The sequence below is a fragment of the Rutilus rutilus genome, assembly GCF_951802725.1.
Source record: "Rutilus rutilus genome assembly, chromosome: 2".
NCBI lineage: Eukaryota > Metazoa > Chordata > Actinopteri > Cypriniformes > Leuciscidae > Rutilus > Rutilus rutilus.
This window is the reverse complement of record NC_140210.1, coordinates 11,257,965-11,279,321: the sequence shown is the minus strand read 5'-3', so window position 1 is coordinate 11,279,321 and position 21,357 is coordinate 11,257,965. Positions and strand designations below refer to the sequence as shown.

At 38.9% G+C, this 21,357-nt stretch overlaps 1 protein-coding gene across 1 annotated transcript in view; it reads left to right on the top strand.

Moving 5' to 3' along the window:
- The window catches only part of pspc1 (paraspeckle component 1), a 118,473-nt gene that overhangs the window by 84,255 nt on the left and 12,861 nt on the right, over positions 1-21,357 (top strand). The window contains exon 6 of the mRNA XM_084389960.1: positions 15,530-15,635. Within this exon, the coding sequence (XP_084246086.1) occupies positions 15,530-15,635 (106 nt within the window). The remainder of the gene's footprint in view (positions 1-15,529; positions 15,636-21,357) is intronic.

Genomic DNA, 21,357 nt, shown 5'->3' with positions numbered 1-21,357 from the left:
AAGGGATACTCCACTTTAAAATGAAAATTCTGTCACCATATTCTCACCCTCATGTTGTTTTAATCCTTTATGAATTTCTTTCTTCTGCTGAACAGAAAGGAAGATATTTAGGAGAATGTCAGTAACCAGACAGTTTCTGATCCCATTGACTTCCATAGTAGGAAAAAAATGTATACTATGGAAGTCAATGAGACCAGAAACTGTCTGGTTACTGACATTCTTCTAAATATCTTCCTTTCTGTTCAGCAGAAGAAAGAAATTAATAAAGGATTGAAACAACATGAGGGTGAGTATATGATGACAGAATTTTCCATTTAAAGTGGAGTATCCCTTTAAGTTAGCGATTTAAAAGCCCCCGCCGCGGTGTCACACATCAATTAACCAGTGGGAAAAAATTCTCAGTCACATCGCTATTATATTTATATATAAATACAATATACAATGGGCCTACCTGATTTTGAACACAAGAGGGCAGTATAGCCCTATGTATGACTTTTTTTTTTTTACTAAATAGCGCATTCTGGCTGATTTTAAACTTGTACATAATTCTTGAATTGAAAAAAACTGAATAAACCCAAAACTAGTTCTGTTTCGGTTTAGTTCTGATATTTGTATAATTTTATATAAAAATAAATGGTGTATAATTAAATTTTAAGAAGATATGAGATGTTTTCTGATTCCTTTTTTGACATTATTTTAATCCCTCGCCATGTCAAAACCGTTTGAAATATTTAATATCCGTTCACAATTTAGCATCTTTAATGTATTTTCATCGTGTTAAAAAAGTTTGGTGTGAATAAAAAAAAAAAAACACTTAGCAGGAGTGGGTAAAAAGCAGAGGCTGAATTTGCAAATAAATCCACATTCAAACCAAAATATCTGACTTCCTATTGGTCGAAGCTAATAACTGTATATTAGAAAGTTGTCCGGCTCGATGAGACCAATGTACGTGCTGATTTTTAAAACTGTGGGTAAAACTAACCCCCCCACTTTTGTCAAAAGCATTTTTAAAGTGACACACTTCCTGCTGCCAGTTGGTGGCGCTATAACTTTGACTCACAATAGTTACATCCATCTGATCGGCCTCTTACCACGAACACACTGGTGAAGTTTCATCAAGATCCGTTAATGTATGCAGAAGTTATACCACTTCGTGTTTCTCTTTTCTCGCCATAAATTCGTTTCCTCGCCACGGCCAAACTGTTCGAGATATCAAAAATCCGTCCGCAATTTAGAATCCTCAATGTCTTGACTTCATGCACACCGAGTTTGGTGGGGATTGGATGAATTCTCTAGGAGGAGTACTTCGCATTCCATAGCAAGCGTTTCCAAACAACCCATAATTGCCGACTTCCTGTTGGGCTGGCGTAAAACTTAGAGCATGAAAGTTGTGCGGCCCGATGAGATCTATATGTGTACCGAGTTTCATATTATTACATGCAAGCGTGTTTGATTTATGGACCAAGTTTTCGGACCCCGTTCCAGGGGGCGCTGTCGAGCCCCCCTGCCACGCCTGGGTACCAGCTTCAGCCCGGCCCTGATGGCCGCGGGTTCTGACTCGTGTGCAAAGTTTCAAGAGTTTTTGAGCATGTTAAGGGCCCCAAAAATGCCTGAATAGTCGTAAGAAAAAAAATAATAATAATAAATATAGCTGCGAGCAGCGATTGCGGGCCCAAGCCGGTGGCACCGCCACCCTGGTGCCTTTAGTTACACTAAAGCCACCGGGGTGGCGGTGTCACCGGCTTGGGCCCTCCATCGCTGCTCGCAGCTATATTTATATTTATTTATATATATATATATATATATATATATATATATAAATGTAACAAAAAAAAAAAAATATATATATATATACATTATATATATATATGTAACAAAAAATAAATAAATAAATAAATAAATATATATATATATGGCGAGGCGAGGAACGGGCAGAGAAGAGCGAACGTTTTTGGACATTCATCATATTGCATTGGTTTTCATTTCTTGTCCTCAAACCGAGCACTAATCTGTTTATTTTTAAGTCACACATTCTCCATTGATTAAAAAAGACAATCAAATGTATTTTTTAATGGTAGTATTATTTTATACAGAAATAAATTATTTATAATTCAGATGAGAATAAAGTTAGTGTTAATTAAAACTGTAAGGAAAACAAATATATTGATCTAAAATCTACTATCATTTGCTGCAAATAGGTTGACTATTTATATTTATTATTATATTTTATTACGGCTGTAATGAACCGGCTGCGATGTCAAGATTGCAATGCTGGAATGCACTGTGTGTGTGTGTGTGTGTGTGTGTGTGTGTGTGTGTGTGTGTGTGTGTGTGTGTGTGTGTGTGTGTGTGTGTGTGTGTGTGTGTGTGTGTGTGTGTGTGTGTGTGTGTGTGTGTGAGGCGTGGGCACGATCGAACAGTGGAAACATAAAAACATAGGCTACTCCGTCGTTTTGTTCATACAGGACATCATTTAAACTGCAATGTGTTTACTTATATTTATGTACACTCGCAATAAAACACAACATTGTGCTTTTGTAAAAAAACATTCAAGCAATCCCACCCCCGAAATGGCGCTATTTTTTAAATGAAACAAAAATGCTCACGGCTGCACGGGCAATAACGCGTCTACAGCGAGGAACGAGCAGAACAGAGTGAATGTTTTTTAGTTCATTCCTACGGGACGTCCGTATTTCACTTTCGCTTTTAAAGGGATACTCCACTCTAAAATGAAAATTCTGTCATCATATACTCACCCTCATGTTGTTTTAATCCTTTATGAATTTCTTTCTTCTGCTGAACAGAAAGGAAAATATTTAGAAGAATGTCAGTAACCAGACAGTTTCTGATCCCATTGACTTCCATAGTAGGAAAAAATGTATACTATGGAAGTCAATGAGACCAGAAACTGTCTGGTTACTGACATTCTTCTAAATATCTTCCTTTCTGTTAAGCAGAAGAAAGAAATTCATAAAGGACTGAAACAACATGAGGGTGAGTATATGATGACAGAATTTTCAATTTAAAGTGGAGTATCCCTTTAAGTTAGCGATTTAAAAGCCCCCGCCGCAGTGTCACACATCGATTAACCAGTGGGAAAAAATTCTCAGTCACATCGCTAATATATTTATATATAAATACAATATACAATGGGCCTACCTGATTTTGAACACAAGAGGGCAGTATAGCCCTATGTATGACTTTTTTTTTTTTACTAAATAACTCATTCTGGCTGATTTTAAACTTGTACATAATTCTTGAATTGAAAAAACTGAATAAACCCAAAACTAGTTCTGTTTCGGTTTAGTTCTGATATTTGTATAATTTTATATAAAAGTAAATGGTGTACAATTAAATTTTAAGAAGATATGAGATGTTTTCTGATTCCTTTTTTGACATTATTTTAATCCCTCGCCATATCAAAACCGTTTGAGATATTCAATATCCGTTCACAATTTAGCATCTTTAATGTATTTTCATCATGTTGAAAAAGTTTGGTGTGAATAAAATAAACCACTTAGCAGGAGTGGGTAAAAATGCAGAGGCTGAATTTGCAAATAAATCCACATTCAAACCAAAATATCTGACTTCCTGTTGGTCAGAGCTAATAACTGTCAATTAGAAAGTTGTCCGGCTCGATGAGACCAATATACGTACTGATTTTTGTAATTGTGGGTAAAACTAACACCCCCACTTTTGTCAGTGTGTTCGTGGTAAGAGGCCGATCAGATGGATGTAGCTATTGTGAGTCAAAGTTATATACATATTACTTGTGTATATATATATACATAATATATATACATAATTCTTGAATTGAAAAAACTGAATAAACCCAAAACTAGTTCTGTTTCGGTTTAGTTCTGATATTTGTATAATTTTATATAAAAGTAAATGGTGTACAATTAAATTTTAAGAAGATATGAGATGTTTTCTGATTCCTTTTTTGACATTATTTTAATCCCTCGCCATATCAAAACCGTTTGAGATATTCAATATCCGTTCACAATTTAGCATCTTTAATGTATTTTCATCATGTTGAAAAAGTTTGGTGTGAATAAAATAAACCACTTAGCAGGAGTGGGTAAAAATGCAGAGGCTGAATTTGCAAATAAATCCACATTCAAACCAAAATATCTGACTTCCTGTTGGTCAGAGCTAATAACTGTCAATTAGAAAGTTGTCCGGCTCGATGAGACCAATATACGTACTGATTTTTGTAATTGTGGGTAAAACTAACACCCCCACTTTTGTCAGTGTGTTCGTGGTAAGAGGCCGATCAGATGGATGTAGCTATTGTGAGTCAAAGTTATAGCGCCACCAACTGGCAGCAGGAAGTGTGTCACTTTCAAAATATCTCACTTCCTGTTGGTCACAGCTTATGACTATAAATTAGAAAGTTGTCCGGCTTGATGAGAACAATATACATAACGATTTTTGTGACTCTACTTAAAACTAAGCCCCCATTTTTGACTAAAGGTGGCGCTACTGAGCCCCTCACCACGCCCGTTTCTGAAACTTTGCACGTCTACTGGCTAATAAATGTGATGTGTCTGTCGAGTTTCATCCAATTTCAAGCATCTTAAGAGTCTCAAAAGCATCCAAAAAGAAAATTAAAGTTTGATGCATTGCCACGGCAACAGTATCTAAGATATCAATAATCCTTTCACAGGTCTACATCTGCCGTGTGTTTACATTATACAGATAAAGTTTGAAGCAAATCGGGTAAAAATAAGAGGGTGATTTCAAAGCATTTTGAAAGTGACACACTTCTTGCTGCCAGTAGGTGGCGCTATAACTTTGACTCACAATAGTCACATCAATGTGATCAGCCTCTGACCACGAACACACTGCTGAAGTTTTATCAAGATCAGTCAATGTATGCAGAAGTTATAATACACTTCCTGTGTCCCATTATTCGCCATAAATTCGTTTCCTCGCCACAGCCAAACCGTTCGAGATATCAAAAATCCCCTGGCAATTTTTCATCCTCAATGTCTTGACTTCATGCACACCGAGTTTGGTGCTGACCGGGTGAATTCCCTAAGAGAAGTGTTTCAAATTCCTAAGCATGCGTTTCCAAACAACCCTAAATAGTCGACTTCCTGTTGGGCTGGCGTAAAACTTAGAGCATGAAAGTTGTGCGGCCCGATGAGATCTATATGTGTACCGATTTTCATATTATTACATGCAAGCGTGTTTGATTTATGGACCAAGTTTTCGGACGCCGTTCCAGGGGGCGCTGTCGAGCCCCCCTGCCACGCCCGGGTACCAGCTTCAGCCCAGCCCTGATGGCCGCGGGTTCTGACTCGTGTGCAAAGTTTCAAGAGTTTTTGAGCATGTTAAGGGCCCCAAAAGCCCCTGAAACCTTGAAGAACAAAGATTAAATGGAATAGACAAATCCCCCCCCCCCCCACACACACACACACAGACACACAGAGAGAGAGAGAAAATTCTCCAGAAAATCCACATTCAAACCAAAATATCTGACTTCCTGTGGATCTGAGGTAATGACTGTAAATTAGAAAGGTGTCCTGCTTGATGAGAACAATACACCTACCAAGTTTTGTGATTCTAGGAAAAACTAAGCCCCCATTTTTGACTAAAGGTGGCGCTACTGAGCCATTCCACCACGCACATTTCTGAAACTTTGCACATGTCTACTGGCTAATAAATGTGATGTGTCTGTCGAGATTCATCCAATTTCAAGCATGCTAAGAGTCTCAAAAGGATCAAAAAAGAATATTAAAGTTTGATGCGGTGCCATGGCAACAGTATCTAAGATATCAATAATCCTTTCACAGGTCTACATCTGCTGTGGGTCTACATTATACACATAAAGTTTGAAGCAAATCGGGTAAAAATAAGAGAGTGATTTCAAAGCATTTTGAAAGTGACACACTTCCTGCAGCCAGTAGGTGGCGCTATAACTTTGACTCACAATAGTCACATCCATGTGATCGGCCTCTTACAACGAACACACTGCGGAAATTTCATCAAGATCAGATAATGTATGCAGAAGTTATAACACACTTCCTGTGTCCCATTATTCGCCATAAATTCGTTTCCTCGCCACGGCCAAACCGTTCGAGATATCAAAAATCTGTTCGCAAGAATTCATCCTCAATGTCTTGTCTTCATTCACACCGAGTTTGGTTGTGATCGGATGAATTCCCTAGGAGGAGTATTTCACATTCCATTGTATGCGTTTTCCAAACAACGTATAATAACCGACTTCCTGTTGGGCTTTTGTAAAATTTAGAGCACGAAAGTTGTTCGGCCCGATGAGATCTATATGTGTACTGAGTTTCATATTATTACATGCAAGCGTGTTTGATTTATGGACCAAGTTTTCGGACCCCATTCCAGGGGGCGCTGTCGAGCCCCCCTGCCACGCCCCGGTACCAGCTTCAGCCCGGCCCTGTTGGCCGCAGGTTCTGACGTGTGTGCAAAATTTCAAGAGTTTTTGAGCATGTTAAGGGCCCCAAAAGTGGCAAAAAGGCAAAAATAAAATAAAAATAATCCTTACGGAAACAATAGGGCCTTCGCCCTTTCAGGGCTTGGGCCCTAATAATCCTACCGGAAACAATAGGGCTCTGCGCCCTTTCAGGGCTTGGGCCCTAATAATACCACTTTGTGTGTCCCATTATTCACCATAAATTCGTTTCCTCGTCACGGCCAAACCGTTCGAGATATCAGAAATCTGTTCGCAAGAATTCATCCTCAATGTCTTGACTTCATTCACACCGAGTTTGGTGGCGATCGGATGAATTCCCTAGGAGGAGTATTTCACATTCCATTGTATGCGTTTTCCAAACAACGTATAATAACCGACTTTCTGTTGGGCTTTTGTAAAACTTAGAGCACGAAAGTTGTTCGGCCCGATGAGATCTATATGTGTACTGAGTTTCATATTATTACATGCAAGCGTGTTTGATTTATGGACCAAGTTTTCGGACCCCATTCCAGGGGGCGCTGTCGAGCCCCCCTGCCACGCCCGGGTACCAGCTTCAGTCCAGACCTGATGGCCGCAGGTTCTGACGTGTGTGCAAAATTTCAAGAGTTTTTGAGCATGTTAAGGGCCCCAAAAGTGGCAAAAATAAATAAAATAAAATAATGAAGAAAAAAAATTAAAAAATAAATAATAATAATCCTTACGAAACAATAGGGCCTTCGCCACAAGAGCCGCAAGAACACAAATTGAATATACATGTAAATGTACATCAAGCACCAACAGCAGTGCAGAGCCGGAAGGAATTTAAATGACAATTTTATACACAATTTCAAAGTCGCCGCAAGAACAAAAACAGCACAAATTGAATATACATGTATATGTACATCAAGCACCAACAGCAGTGCAGAGCCGGAAGGAATTTAAATGACAATTTTATACACAATTTCAAAGTCGCCCCACACTGGTCTCGAACCCACGACCAGAATGGTTCGGGATTCATGACGCATGGTTGAACCGATTGCGCCACCCAGAGGACATGTTTTACAAAGCTGCAGAGGAGAGGCTTCAGTGTATGAATGAGCACACAAAATCATGTTAACGAGATTACCATGCTAAGCTAGCTTAATGCTAATGTAGTTTATGGTTATCCTGATAGCTCAAGAGCCACATTAGAAAGAATGGCATCTGGTTAGCATGTTAACCAATTATTATGCTAAGCTAACTAGCATAAGGCAACAAACACAGGCTAGGTCAACTTTGGAGACGAATATCTCGGGAACGTTAGCGAATATCAAAAATGTATTCAGTCATTTCTGTGCGGCTTGGTCCAAAGATCATCTGAGCGAACTTTGGGCAAAATTGAGCAAGATTTGAAGGAGGAGTAGCGAAAAAACTGTTTACCATTTGCTTCAATATGGCGGACAGTCACATTGTTGGAAAATGACAAATGAGATATCGCCAGAATCTGCATAATCCAAGGAACGTAATGACACAAAGAAATCCAATTTTAACCTATGTTTTCAAAAGTTATAAGCGTATTTGCAAAACACCTTATACCTCTGGAACACTAGGTGGCGCTGTGTTCAAAGTTCTCAGGTACCTTCAGGCCATGCTAATGATGATCCTTACCAATTTTGGTTCCGATATGTCAAATACTTTATAAGATATTGCAATTTATGACAAAAATCTAAATGGCGGACAAGTGTTTCATTCAATCCTGGCGAAATCGGTATCCTCGGATTCGGCATGACCCAAGGAATCCATAGATACCAAATTTACGATTTTCTGACAAACTGTTCAAAAGTTATTGGCCAAAATATCCATTTTCCATATCTCATGACCCGTAGGTGGCGCTGTTCCCAACTTTGGCATGGAACCTCAGGGCATACTTCCGATGAACCGTACCAATTTTCGTTTCGATTGATCAATTTTTGGCCGAGATACAGCCTCTGAACCAATTTTGGGTCGACCTCGTTAACTTTGTGACACCATAACTTTTGAACAAACTTGAATAAAAAAAATCTGTTCAGTCATTTCTGTGCGTCTCAGTCCAAAGATCAATTGAGTACATTTTTGTCAAATTTGGTCAAATTTTGAAAGAGGAGTAGCGAAAAAACTTAATACTGTACTTTTCAAAATGGCCACTACTGTAATGGGCGGAGTCTTAATGGACTATATTGGTCTTGATCACCATGATGAGAGGAATCAAGTGTACTAAGTTTCATTTTTCTAGATCAAATGGTTCAAAACTTATATCCCTTTGAATGTTGAATTTTTGAACTGGTGGTGGCGCTATAGAGTTGGTCCTAGAGACTCCAAAATTGGTCCAATTACTTTTCATGACCATATGTACAAGTGTGCCAAATTTCATCATTTTCCTACTTACGGTTCATAGGGCTGCCATAGACTCCCATTTGCGGAAGAAGAAGAAGAAGAATAATAAATATAGCTGCAAGCAGCAATACAGGGGCCAAGCCGCTGTAGCACAGTAGGGCTTTAGCGCAATGCGGAGCCAGAAGAGCAAAAACAGCAGAAATAGAATGTACATGAAGACCAGATGGGTTCAGAGGTACAGATAGGATAAAATCAAAATGAATAGAAGTTCTGATGAGAACGAACACAGAATGTAGAAAAAAACACACACTTATTTCTAATCCCAGTGTTAGAAACATTTGTACAGCTCTTACCTAGATAATAAAGGAGTTCAAATGACAATTTTATACACAATTTCAAAGTCGCCCCACACTGGTCTCGAACCCACGACCGGAATGGTTCGGGATTCATGACGCGTGGTTGAACAGATTGCGCCACCCAGAGGACATGTTTTACAAAGCTGCAGAGGAGAGGTTTCAGTGTAAGAATAAGCAGACAAAATACATGTTAATGAGATTAGCACGCTAAGATAGCTTAATGCTAATACAGCTTATGGTTATCCTGATAGCTGAAGAGCCACATTAGAAAGAATGGCATCTGGTTAGCATGCTAACCAATTATTATGCTAAGGTAACTAGCATAAGGCAACAAACACAGGCTAGGTCAACTTCGGAGACGAATATCTCGGGAACGGTAGTGAATATCAAAAATCTGTTCAGTCATTTCTGTGCGGCTCGGTCTAAAGAACATCTGATCAAATTTTGGACAAAATTGAGCAAGATTTGAAGGAGGAGTAGCGAAAAAACTGTTTTTCATTTGTTCCAATATGGCGGATAGTCACATTGTTGGAAAATGACAAATGAGATATCGACGGACTCGGCATAAGCCAAGGAACATAATGACGTAAAGAAATCAAAATTTGAACAATGTTTTCAAAAGTTATAAGCGTTTTTGCAAAAGACCCTATATCTCTGGAACACTAGGTGGCGCTGCGTTCAATCTTCTCATGTACCTTCAGGACATTGTGTCGATGATCCATACTAAATTTTGTGAAGATATGTCAAATAGTTTAAAAGTTATTGCAAATTATGACAAAATTCAAAATGGCGGACACGTGGTACATCCAATCCTGGCAAAATTGGTATCCACGGATTCGGCATGACCCAATGAATCCATAGATACCACATTTATGATTTTCTGACAAACTGTTCAAAAGTTATTGACCAAAATAGCTATTTTCCATATCTCATGACCCATAGGTGGCGCTGTTCCCAACTTTGGCATGGACCCTCAGACCTTGCTTCCAAACAAGTGTACCAATTTTCGTTTCGATTGATCAAACTTTGGCCGAGATACAGCCTTTACACCAATTTTGGGTCAACTTCGTTAAGTTTGCGACATCATAACTTTTGAACAAAGATGAATAAAAAAATCTGTTCAGTCATTTCTATGCGGCTCAGTCCAAAGATCATTTGAGCAATTGGACAAATTTTGAAGGAGGAGTAGCGAAAAAACTGAATACTGTACTTTACAAAATGGCTACTACTGTAATGGGCGGAGTCTTAATGTAAGCTATTGATTTTGATCAGGATGATGAGCGGAATCAGGTGTACTAAGTTTTATTTCTCTAAATCAAAGGGTTCAAAAGTTATAACAATTTCAATGTTGAATTTTTGAACTGGTGGTGGCGCTATGGAGTTGGTCCTAGAGACTCAAAAATGGGTCCAATAACTATTCATTAGCATCACTAGAAGTGTACCACATTTCATCATTTTCCTATGTTCCGTTGATAGGGCTGCCATTGACTCCCATTCGGGAAGAAGAAGAATAATAATAAATATAGCTGCAAGCAGCAATACGGGGCCAAGCCCTGCAAGGCACAGCAAGCAGACAAAATACAGCAATCTACAAGTACTGTAAGCACAGCAACGCAGCAAGCATTTAAGCAACAACAGCAGTGCGGAGCCAGAAGAACAAAAAGAGCAGAAATTGAATATACATGTAAATGTACACCAAGCACAGCAGTGCAGCGAGCATTTAAGCACCAACAGCAGTGCAGAGCCAGAAGGAATTGAAATGACAACTTTATACAAAATTTTAAAGTTGTCCCACACAGGACTCGAACCCACAACCATATTGGTTAAGGATTCATGACACATGGTTTAGCACATTGCGCCACTCAGAGGATGTACAATCACAGACTGCAGAGGAGAGGCTTCAGTGTAAGAATGAGCACACAAAAGCAAGTTAACCAGATTAGCATGCTAAGCTAACTTAATGCTAATGTAGCTTATGATGTGGTACATCCAATCCTGGCAAAATAGATATCCTCAGATTCGACATGATGCAAGGAATCGATAGACACCAATTTTATGATTTTGTGACAAACTGTTCACAAGTTACAGCCTCTGAACCAATTATGGGTCGACCTCATTAAGTTTGCGACATCATAACTTTTTTTTTTCAGTATAGCAAAAAAATCGGGGACAGTACTTTTATGCGGCTCAGTCCGAAGATCATTTGAGTACATGTTTGGACAAAATTGGACCAATTTTGAAGGAGGAGTAGCGAAAAAACTGTTTTACATTCGCTCAAATATGGCGGCCAGTCACATTGTTGAAAAATAACATATGAGATATCGTTGAAATCGGCATAAGCCAAGGAATATATTGACATAAAGAAATCAAATTTCAAGCAATGTTAGCAAAAGTTATAAGCGTTTTTAAAAAAAACAATGATATCTATGGAACGCTAGGTGGCGCTTTGATCAAACTTCTCAGGTACCTTCGGGCCATGCTAATGACGATCCATACCAAATTTGGTGAAGAAATTTCAAATAGTTTAAAAGATATTGCAAATTATGACAAAATTTAAAATGGCGGACACGTGGTACTTCCCATCATGGCAAAATTGATATCCACGGATTCGTTATGACCCAAGGAATCGATAGACACCAAGTTTATAATTTTCTGACAAACCGTTCACAAGTGATTGGCCAAAATATGCATTTTCCATATCTCATGACCCGTAGGTGGCGCTGTTCCCAACTTTGGCTTGGAACCTCAGATCATGCTTCCGATGAAGTGTACCAATTTTCGTTTCGATTGATCAAAGTTTGGTTGAGCTATAGCTTTTGAACCAATTTTGGGTCAACCTCGTTAAGTTTGCGACATCATAACTTTTTTTTTTCCAGTATAGCAAAAAAATCGGGGGCAGTACTTTTATGCGGCTCAGTCCGAAGATCATTTGAGCACATGTTTGGACAAAATTAGACCAATTTTGAAGGAGGAGTAGCAAAAAAACTGCAAACTGTACTTTTCAAAATGGCCACTACTGTAATGGGCGGAGTCTTAATGTAAGATATTGGTTCTGATCAGCATGATGAGATGAATCAGGTGTACTAAGTTTAATTTTTCTAGATCAAAGGGTTCAAAAGTTATAACCATTTCAATGTTGAATTTTTTAACTGCTGGTGGCGCTATAGAGTTGGTCCTAGAGACTCAAAAATTGCTATATTTACTATTCATGGCCATCACTACAAGTGTGCCAAATTTCATCATTTTCCAATGTACGGTTCATAGGGCTGCCATAGACTCCCATTTGCGGAAGAAGAATTGTTATTCTGACAATAACAATTGCTAATATAGCTGCAAGCAGCAATACGGGGCCAAGCCCTGCAAGGCACAGCAAGCAGACAAAATACAGCAATCTACAAGTACTGTAAGCACAGCAGCGCAGCAAGCATTTAAGCAACAACAGCAGTGCGGAGCCAGAAGAACAAAAAGAGCAGAAATTGAATATACATGTAAATGTACACCAAGCTCAGCAGTGCAGGGAGCATTTAAGCACCAACAGCAGTGCAGAGCCAGAAGGAATTGAAATGACAACTTTATACAAAATTTTAAAGTTGCCCTACACAGGACTCGAACCCATAACCATATTGGTTAAGGATTCATGACACATGGTTTAGCACATTGCGCCACTCAGAGGATGTACAATCACAGACTGCAGAGGAGAGGCTTCAGTGTAAGAATGAGCACACAAAAGCAAGTTAACCAGATTAGCATGCTAAGCTAACTTAATGCTAATGTAGCTTATGATGTGGTACATCCAATCCTGGCAAAATAGATATCCTCAGATTCGACATGATGCAAGGAATCGATGGACACCAATTTTATGATTTTGTGACAAACTGTTCACAAGTTACCGCCTCTGAACCAATTATGGGTCGACCTCATTAAGTTTGCGACATCATAACTTTTTTTTTTCCAGTATAGCAAAAAAATCGGGGACAGTACTTTTATGCGGCTCAGTCCGAAGATCATTTGAGTACATGTTTGGACAAAATTAGACCAATTTTGAAGGAGGAGTAGCGAAAAAACTGTTTTACATTTGCTCCAATATGGCGGCCAGTCACATTGTTGAAAAATAACATATGAGATATCGTTGAAATCAGCATAAGCCAAGGAATATATTGACATAAAGAAATCAAATTTCAAGCAATGTTAGCAAAAGTTATAAGCGTTTTTTCAAAAAACAATGATATCTCTGGAACACTAGGTGGCGCTGTGTTCAAACTTATCAGGTACCTTCAGGCCATGCTAATGATGATCCTTACCAATTTTGGTTCCGATATGTCAAATACTTTATAAGATATTGCAATTTATGACAAAAATCTAAATGGCGGACAAGTGTTTCATTCAATCCTGGCAAAATCGATATCCTCGGATTCGGCATGACCCAAGGAATCCATAGATACCAAATTTACGATTTTCTGACAAACTGTTCAAAAGTTATTGGCCAAAATATCCATTTTCCATATCTCATGACCCGTAGGTGGCGCTGTTCCCAACTTTGGCATGGAACCTCAGGGCATACTTCCGATGAACCGTACCAATTTTCGTTTCGATTGATCAATTTTTGGCCGAGATACAGCCTCTGAACCAATTTTGGGTCGACCTCGTTAACTTTGTGACACCATAACTTTTGAACAAACTTGAATAAAAAAATCTGTTCAGTCATTTCTGTGCGTCTCAGTCCAAAGATCATTTGAGTACATTTTTGTCAAATTTGGTCAAATTTTGAAAGAGGAGTAGCAAAAAAACTTAATACTGTACTTTTCAAAATGGCCACTACTGTAATGGGCGGAGTCTTAATGGACTATATTGGTCTTGATCACCATGATGAGAGGAATCAAGTGTACTAAGTTTCATTTTTCTAGATCAAATGGTTCAAAACTTATAACCCTTTGAATGTTGAATTTTTGAACTGGTGGTGGCGCTATAGAGTTGGTCCTAGAGACTCCAAAATTGGTCCAATTACTTTTCATGACCATATGTACAAGTGTGCCAAATTTCATCAATTTCCTACTTACGGTTCATAGGGCTGCCATAGACTCCCATTTGCGGAAGAAGAAGAAGAAGAAGAAGAAGAATAAGAAGAAAACCAACGGATACAATAGGGGCTATCCCCTTCGGGGCTTGGCCCCTAATAATAAGAAGAAAACTAACAGATACAATAGGTGCCTCAGCCCCTTCGGGGCTTGGCCCCTAATAAGAAGAAAACCAACGGATACAATAGGTGCCTCAGCCCCTTCGGGGCTTGGCCCCTAAAAAATAATCCTACCGAAAACAATAGGGCCTTCGCCCTTTCAGGGCTTGGGCCCTAATAATCCTTACGAAAACGCCCTTTCGCCCTTTCAGGGCTTGGGCCCTAATAATAATAATAATAATAATAATAATCCTAACGAAAACAATAGGGCCTTTGCCCTTTCAGGGCTTGGGCCCTAATAATCCTACCGAAAACAATAGGGCCTTTGCCCTTTCAGGGCTTGGGCCCTAATAATAATCCTTCCGGAAACAATAGGGCCTTTGCCCTTTCAGGGCTTGGGCCCTAATAATAATCCTTCCGGAAACAATAGAGCCTTTGCCCTTTGGGCTTGGGCCCTAATAATAATAATAAATAATCCTACTGAAAACAATAGGGCCTTCGCCCTTTCAGGGCTTGGGCCCTAATAATCCTTAGGAAAACAATAGGGCCTTTACCCTTTCAGGCCTTGGGCCCTAATAATCCTAAAGAAAACAATAGGGCCTTCGCCCTTTCAGGGCTTGGGCCCTAATAATCCTAAAGAAAACAATAGGGCCTTCACCCTTTCAGGGCTTGGGCCCTAATTACCAGTGTGTATGAAATGCGCTTTACAAATAAACTTGACGTGCCTTACCAATTCTGACATGCACAAAATGTGTTAAATAGAATTTGATGTGCAAGTAAAAAGATTTTTACTACAGTGTTTTTCTACTTTACCACAGTAACGGATGCAAATATAGTAATTAAAATTAAACGAAAGGAAGAAATGTTTATATTCCCCTGCAAAACTGGCTAAAACATGAGTGAAGATTTGAGAAAATAAACGAGATTCCATGTCCAGTGGAATAACTCATGTAATATTGTTAAATTTGTGGAAAATCGAGTGAAAACAGAATACAAGGCTAGCAGACGGCTTAAATATATGGGCTTGTGTACCTTTCTCATTTGGCATGAATTTAAATGTTTACATGGTTCTGATGTAACATTTAATTGCTAACATATTATTTATTTTTTAAGCAAAGCTTTGTGCTTTACCCGCTGAAATATTCACATTTTGGTGTACCAGATTGTCGATCTGAGCATGTGCAGTTTAACTGAATTTGATTTATATATGCTTAGGCATGAAGAAGAGAGACGTAGACGTGAGGAAGATATGATGCGTCATAGAGAGCACCTTGACATGAGACGCCAACCAGATGGATTCAAGCCCAGTTTCATGGAGAGTGTGAGTACAGGCAAAATGCTTCACTTTCATTCTGATGTTGTATTTCTTTTAGCAGAGCTCCAGACTGTGACTAAAATGGTCACAACAATGTTCCCTCTTTTTTTTCTTGATGTTCTTTATTGGGTGGACATTAACAATGCAGTTAATTCAGAAGTTACTAAATGAAGAACATTTTAGGTTACCTGAGAAAACATTTTTAATGTGATGTGTACCGGTCTCTACCAGAGCAGTTCAATTCTTTAATATAATATAATATAATACACTCACCTAAAGGATTATTAGGAACACCATACTAATACTGTGTTTGACCCCCTTTCGCCTTCAGAACTGCCTTAATTCTACGTGGCATTGATTCAACAAGGTGCTGAAAGCATTCTTTAGAAATGTTGGCCCATATTGATAGGATAGCATCTTGCAGTTGATGGAGATTTGTGGGATGCACATCCAGGGCACGAAGCTCCCGTTCCACCACATCCCAAAGATGCTCTATTGGGTTGAGATCTGATGACTGTGGGGGCCATTTTAGTACAGTGAACTCATTGTCATGTTCAAGAAACCAATTTGAAATGATTCGAGCTTTGTGACATGGTGCATTATCCTGCTGGAAGTAGCCATCAGAGGATGGGTACATGGTGGTCATAAAGGGATGGACATGGTCAGAAACAATGTTCAGGTAGGCCGTGGCATTTAAACGATACCCAATTGGCACTAAGGGGCCTAAAGTGTGCCAAGAAAACATCCCCCACACCATTACACCACCACCACCAGCCTGCACAGTGGTAACAAGGCATGATGGATCCATGTTCTCATTCTGTTTACGCCAAATTCTGACTCTACCATCTGAATGTCTCAACAGAAATCGAGACTCATCAGACCAGGCAACATTTTTCCAGTCTTCAACTGTCCAATTTTGGTGAGCTCGTGCAAATTGTAGCCTCTTTTTCCTATTTGTAGTGGAGATGAGTGGTACCCGGTGGGGTCTTCTGCTGTTGTAGCCCATCCGCCTCAAGGTTGTGCGAGTTGTGGCTTCACAAATGCTTTGCTGCATACCTCGGTTGTAACAAGTGGTTATTTCAGTCAAAGTTGCTCTTCTATCAGCTTGAATCAGTCGTCCCATTCTCCTCTGACCTCTAGCATCAACAAGGCATTTTCGCCCACAGGACTGCCGCATACTGGATGTTTTTCCCTTTTCACACCATTCTTTGTAAACCCTAGAAATGGTTGTGCGTGAAAATCCCAGTAACTGAGCAGATTGTGAAATACTCAGACCGGCCCGCCTGGCACCAACAACCATGCCACGCTCAAAATTGCTTAAATCACCTTTCTTTCCCATTCTGACATTCAGTTTGGAGTTCAGGAGATTGTCTTGACCAGGACCACACCCCTAAATGCATTGAAGCAGCTGCCATGTGATTGGTTGATTAGATAATTGCATTAATGAGAAATTGAACAGGTGTTCCTAATAATCCTTTAGGTGAGTGTATAATATAATATAATATAATATGAAAAAAATGAAGCAGTTACACTGAGATGGTTTGAGACAAACATAATGTGATTTTGTATGGTTAGTTATTGGCTGAGGACAGCATTAACACCCTAGGGTCGGCGGTCGCATCAGCGTGATCACCTCGCTTTTTTTCTTATCAGTGCAAAAGACACTCAAATAACTCAGTCTATTTTTGTCATACAGGCAAGTTTTATACATCATTCAAAAATGTTAAATATCTACTTTTATTTGTGTACATAATAAATAACAATCTCATAATAAAAACAAAATGTTCTGCTTTTCATAAAATAAAGAAAATAAACATGATGCGCGTTCTGCCGTCTCTCTGTGTGAAGTTCCTTCTGAAACGTGACAGAAAATGAACTATCTCAGCGAATACTTGCCACCCATACTTGAGATATGTTTTTAGAAAGCTTGAAGTGTCTATTTTTAGATGTAAATCATATCAAAAACAAATATTCTCTAAGTAATCCGTATGAAAGTAACGAGATGTACAGTTTCTCAAGCTCCTGCTCATTACCTCTAATGTGACATTACGCGCGATTCACATGCAAATAGTTCACGTGAAGGAACGTGAACCTGTAAACGCCCTCAAAACAAAGCATCAGACTTCATCATACCTCTACTTTTAATCGAGTTTGGAAGACGCACTGTGAGTTTACACTGGATTTACCTCAGAAGAAGAATGCGATTTGAAGATAGGATTTTTAAGGTAAGAAATGCATTATCACTTATAATAGTTAGCATGTTATTGTTGCATACACTTCACATTGTACTAGTTGAACTGGTGTCAGACTAAAATGGATGAAATGGATGGAAACAGGTTATTGATATGTATTAATATTGAAATATGAACTATAGACAGGTAGGCAACCTTTCAGTGTTAAATAAATATACATGTACGACACAAGGATGTTTTAAGCTTGATAATATAAAACACAGCATGAAATAAAAGTAGGCTAGTATAAGTGTTTACACTAACATGATGAATATTATAATGTTTAGACCCGTGTTTACTGTTAAATACTGTGTTCGTGATTATCTGTTCAAACGTAGATGTTTATAATGTGGTAACAATAATGGAAAGCATTGTAATTTTGGGTCACTAGATTGCCCTAGTAGCTTTTGAGGGCCAAATTATAGCCCTGTGCATTTGAAAGCAAAACGTGCCAAACATTAGGCTACCTGTTTTTACTCCAATCTCATTTCATAACGTCAAAACAAATGATAACATTTGAAGTAACATATGATAATCCATATATGTTTCTCTAGTGTAGTGTACTATTGATTTATCGTTATAGGCCGCCTGCATTTCTGTAAAGTAAAAATTATTATTATTTTATGCAGCCCTACAAGTATATGCCTAAAAGGCACAACAAACCTGGTGTTCATATATATATTATATATATATATATATATATATATATATATATATATATATATAATATTTTTTTTTTTTTTTTTTTTTTTTTTTTTAAATCGTGAATTTTAACCAGAAAATCACAATTAGATTGTATTCCCCAAATCGTGCAGCCCTATAGTTTCTCCTGATATCAGCATGTTCACAGTTGTCTTTTCTTTTTTATATATATATATATATAATACAGGGACCAGATGACACTGATGAGCCCTGCTGACTTGAACATGCACATGCGTCTCTGTACATGAACATGGTAAAATGAAGCAAACACCTTGGAAATGGGCTCAAAGGTGTGTGACTTCACGTCTCTCTGTTTAGATCAGTGTGCTCAAGAATGTGCCTTTTTGTCTTTTGTATCTTAGGACTATGTTGTGTTGTAAATAAATAAATATAAATAAAAAAGCCATTCTTTTTTTAAATCTCTCCTCCTCCTTTGTTTTGTAGTTCCCTCTCAGTCCCACCTGATAGGGCCATTAGGGGAGGGTCTTTGTCTTCCCAGGTGTGAAACACCTCAATATTCATGATGATTCACGCCTCCTTGCATACAGCTTTCTTACACAAAACATGTCTTACAACTTTTAAATCAATATATTGTTTTATATGAATAAGTGGGCAGGATGTTTTTCACATCGTTTTAAAGCAAAAACTCTACACTAAGTGATGCAATTTTCAAAAGTCTTGTAAACAAATAGTCAGTATGGGTTTTATTTCAGTGACAATTTTTTATTTTATTTTTCACAAACCACGCATAAACATGTCTAGTTTACTTTTTTCAGCTTTACAATGTAGCAGAGTGATCACTGGTACATAACCCCCCCCCCCCCCCAGCTCAATTCATCTGACTACAGCCAACAAAACCTGCTGTGAAGCCAGTGTGATTAAAAAATGAAGTATCTATGCAGTGTGTGAGTGTGTACATGTTTTTATATCCCGGTGGGGACTTAAACCTGAATTCACACAGACTCATGGGGACTTGTGTCACTGTGGGGCCTAAATTGAGGTACACAAGCTTATAAATCATATAGAATGAGTTTTTTTGAAAATGTAAAAATGCAGAAAGTTGTGTGTGAAATGGGTAGGTTTAGGGGTCGGGTTAGAGTGTGTGAGTGATGGGTAGGTTTAGGGGTCGGGTTAGTGTGTGTGTGTGTGTGTGTGTGTGTGTGTGTGTGTGTGTGTGTGTGTGTGTGTGTGTGTGTGTGTGTGTGTGTGTGTGTGTGTGTGTGTGTGATGGGTAGGTTTAGGGGTCGGGTTAGTGCAAGGAGACAGAATATACAGTTTGTACAGTATAAAAACCATTACGTCTATGGCGAGTCCCCACAAAGATAGTGGACCAGACTGTCTGTGTGTGTGTGTGTGTGTGTGTGTGTGTGTGTGTGTGTGTGTGTGTGTGTGTCATGTCCTGGTATTCCCTACGTTGTGGGGAAATATCTCCACATGGATAATAATATTATTAGCAGTAAATGTTTTGTAAAAACAAAGATAATAACAGCACCTTTCAGCCTGTCAACCTTCATGAAAACATGATATCTCAAACATACAGTAGCCTAGTACATTTAAAGCGGGGCTCAGTAGTTTCAGGATTTCTTCGCTGTATTCTCGCTTTTTGCTCGCAGGTTTCTCTCTAGAGCTCCCCCCACAGCTTCGGAATAGATATTTGACAACACTGTTGTAAAAACTCGTTGGCGATTCTCAGACACCAGAGGCTAGTAGATCAACGACATCAAAGCAGATGGGACATTCTTTAAAACGTCTTCTTCATTCGGGTTCGAACAGCGTGAGGGAGCGCAATAATGACAGCATTTTAGCAGATTTCTTTTGGCCGTAAAGCAATTGTTTACATCGCAAGACCTGATATCACGCGATACTTCCTGACGCGGCGGCCGGCGGCCCGCCGGCTCAAAGTTGCAAGTGCGGATTTTCCGCTCACGGGCACCAGGGGGGTGCGAAACGACCACCATTCAACCCGAAATAAGTAATATAACCATTCCAATGACTCCGAAGCTGTTCAGTTAAGGTAAAAAAGTTACTTAGATCACCTTTAAGTTCTCTTTCAAACATTCGCTCGGTATCTCACTATGGGAAACGCCTCTGGGCGTGACAGATCCTGGAAGCACCAATCACACCACGTCTGTCAGTTGACAGACTAATCACGACAGTGATGCGGGAGTCCCGCCTCCCTAATATATACCACTGCCGGTGGTCCTGTCTGTCTGCATGCGGTTCAATGATATCAGGCAAGGATCCTCATCCTTTGTGCACCGCATGCCTGAGGGGTGAGACACGCTCAGGCAGCGCTCGCGAACCCCGAGTGCTGTCCTCACTGTTCTCTCTTCCCATCAAGGTAGGGTTGCCAACTTCAAAAAAGAAAAATGCGGGACAATCGTGGTTCTTTACTGGAGAATATGGGACACTCAAAATATTTGTACTGTAGCCTATCACACAGTATATGTCATTTCAGGTTAGTATGTATTTAAAAGGTTATCAGACATAAACACATTTGTTTTGCTTAACCTATTTATGTACAATTTAATTCTAAAACGAATTTTAAGTTCACACAAAAAAAAGTCACATTACACACAAACCATAGTTCAAAATAATAGCATTTATCTGAAATGGAAAGCTTTTGTAACATTATACACTACATTTTAAAGAAATTAAAGAAAGTAATAGCCTACTTTTATTCAGCAAGGATGCATTGAAGTAATCAAAAGTGACAGTAAAGACATTTATAATGTTACAAAAGTTTAAATTTTTATTTTGGATAACTCCACTTTGAACCTTCTATTCATTAAAGA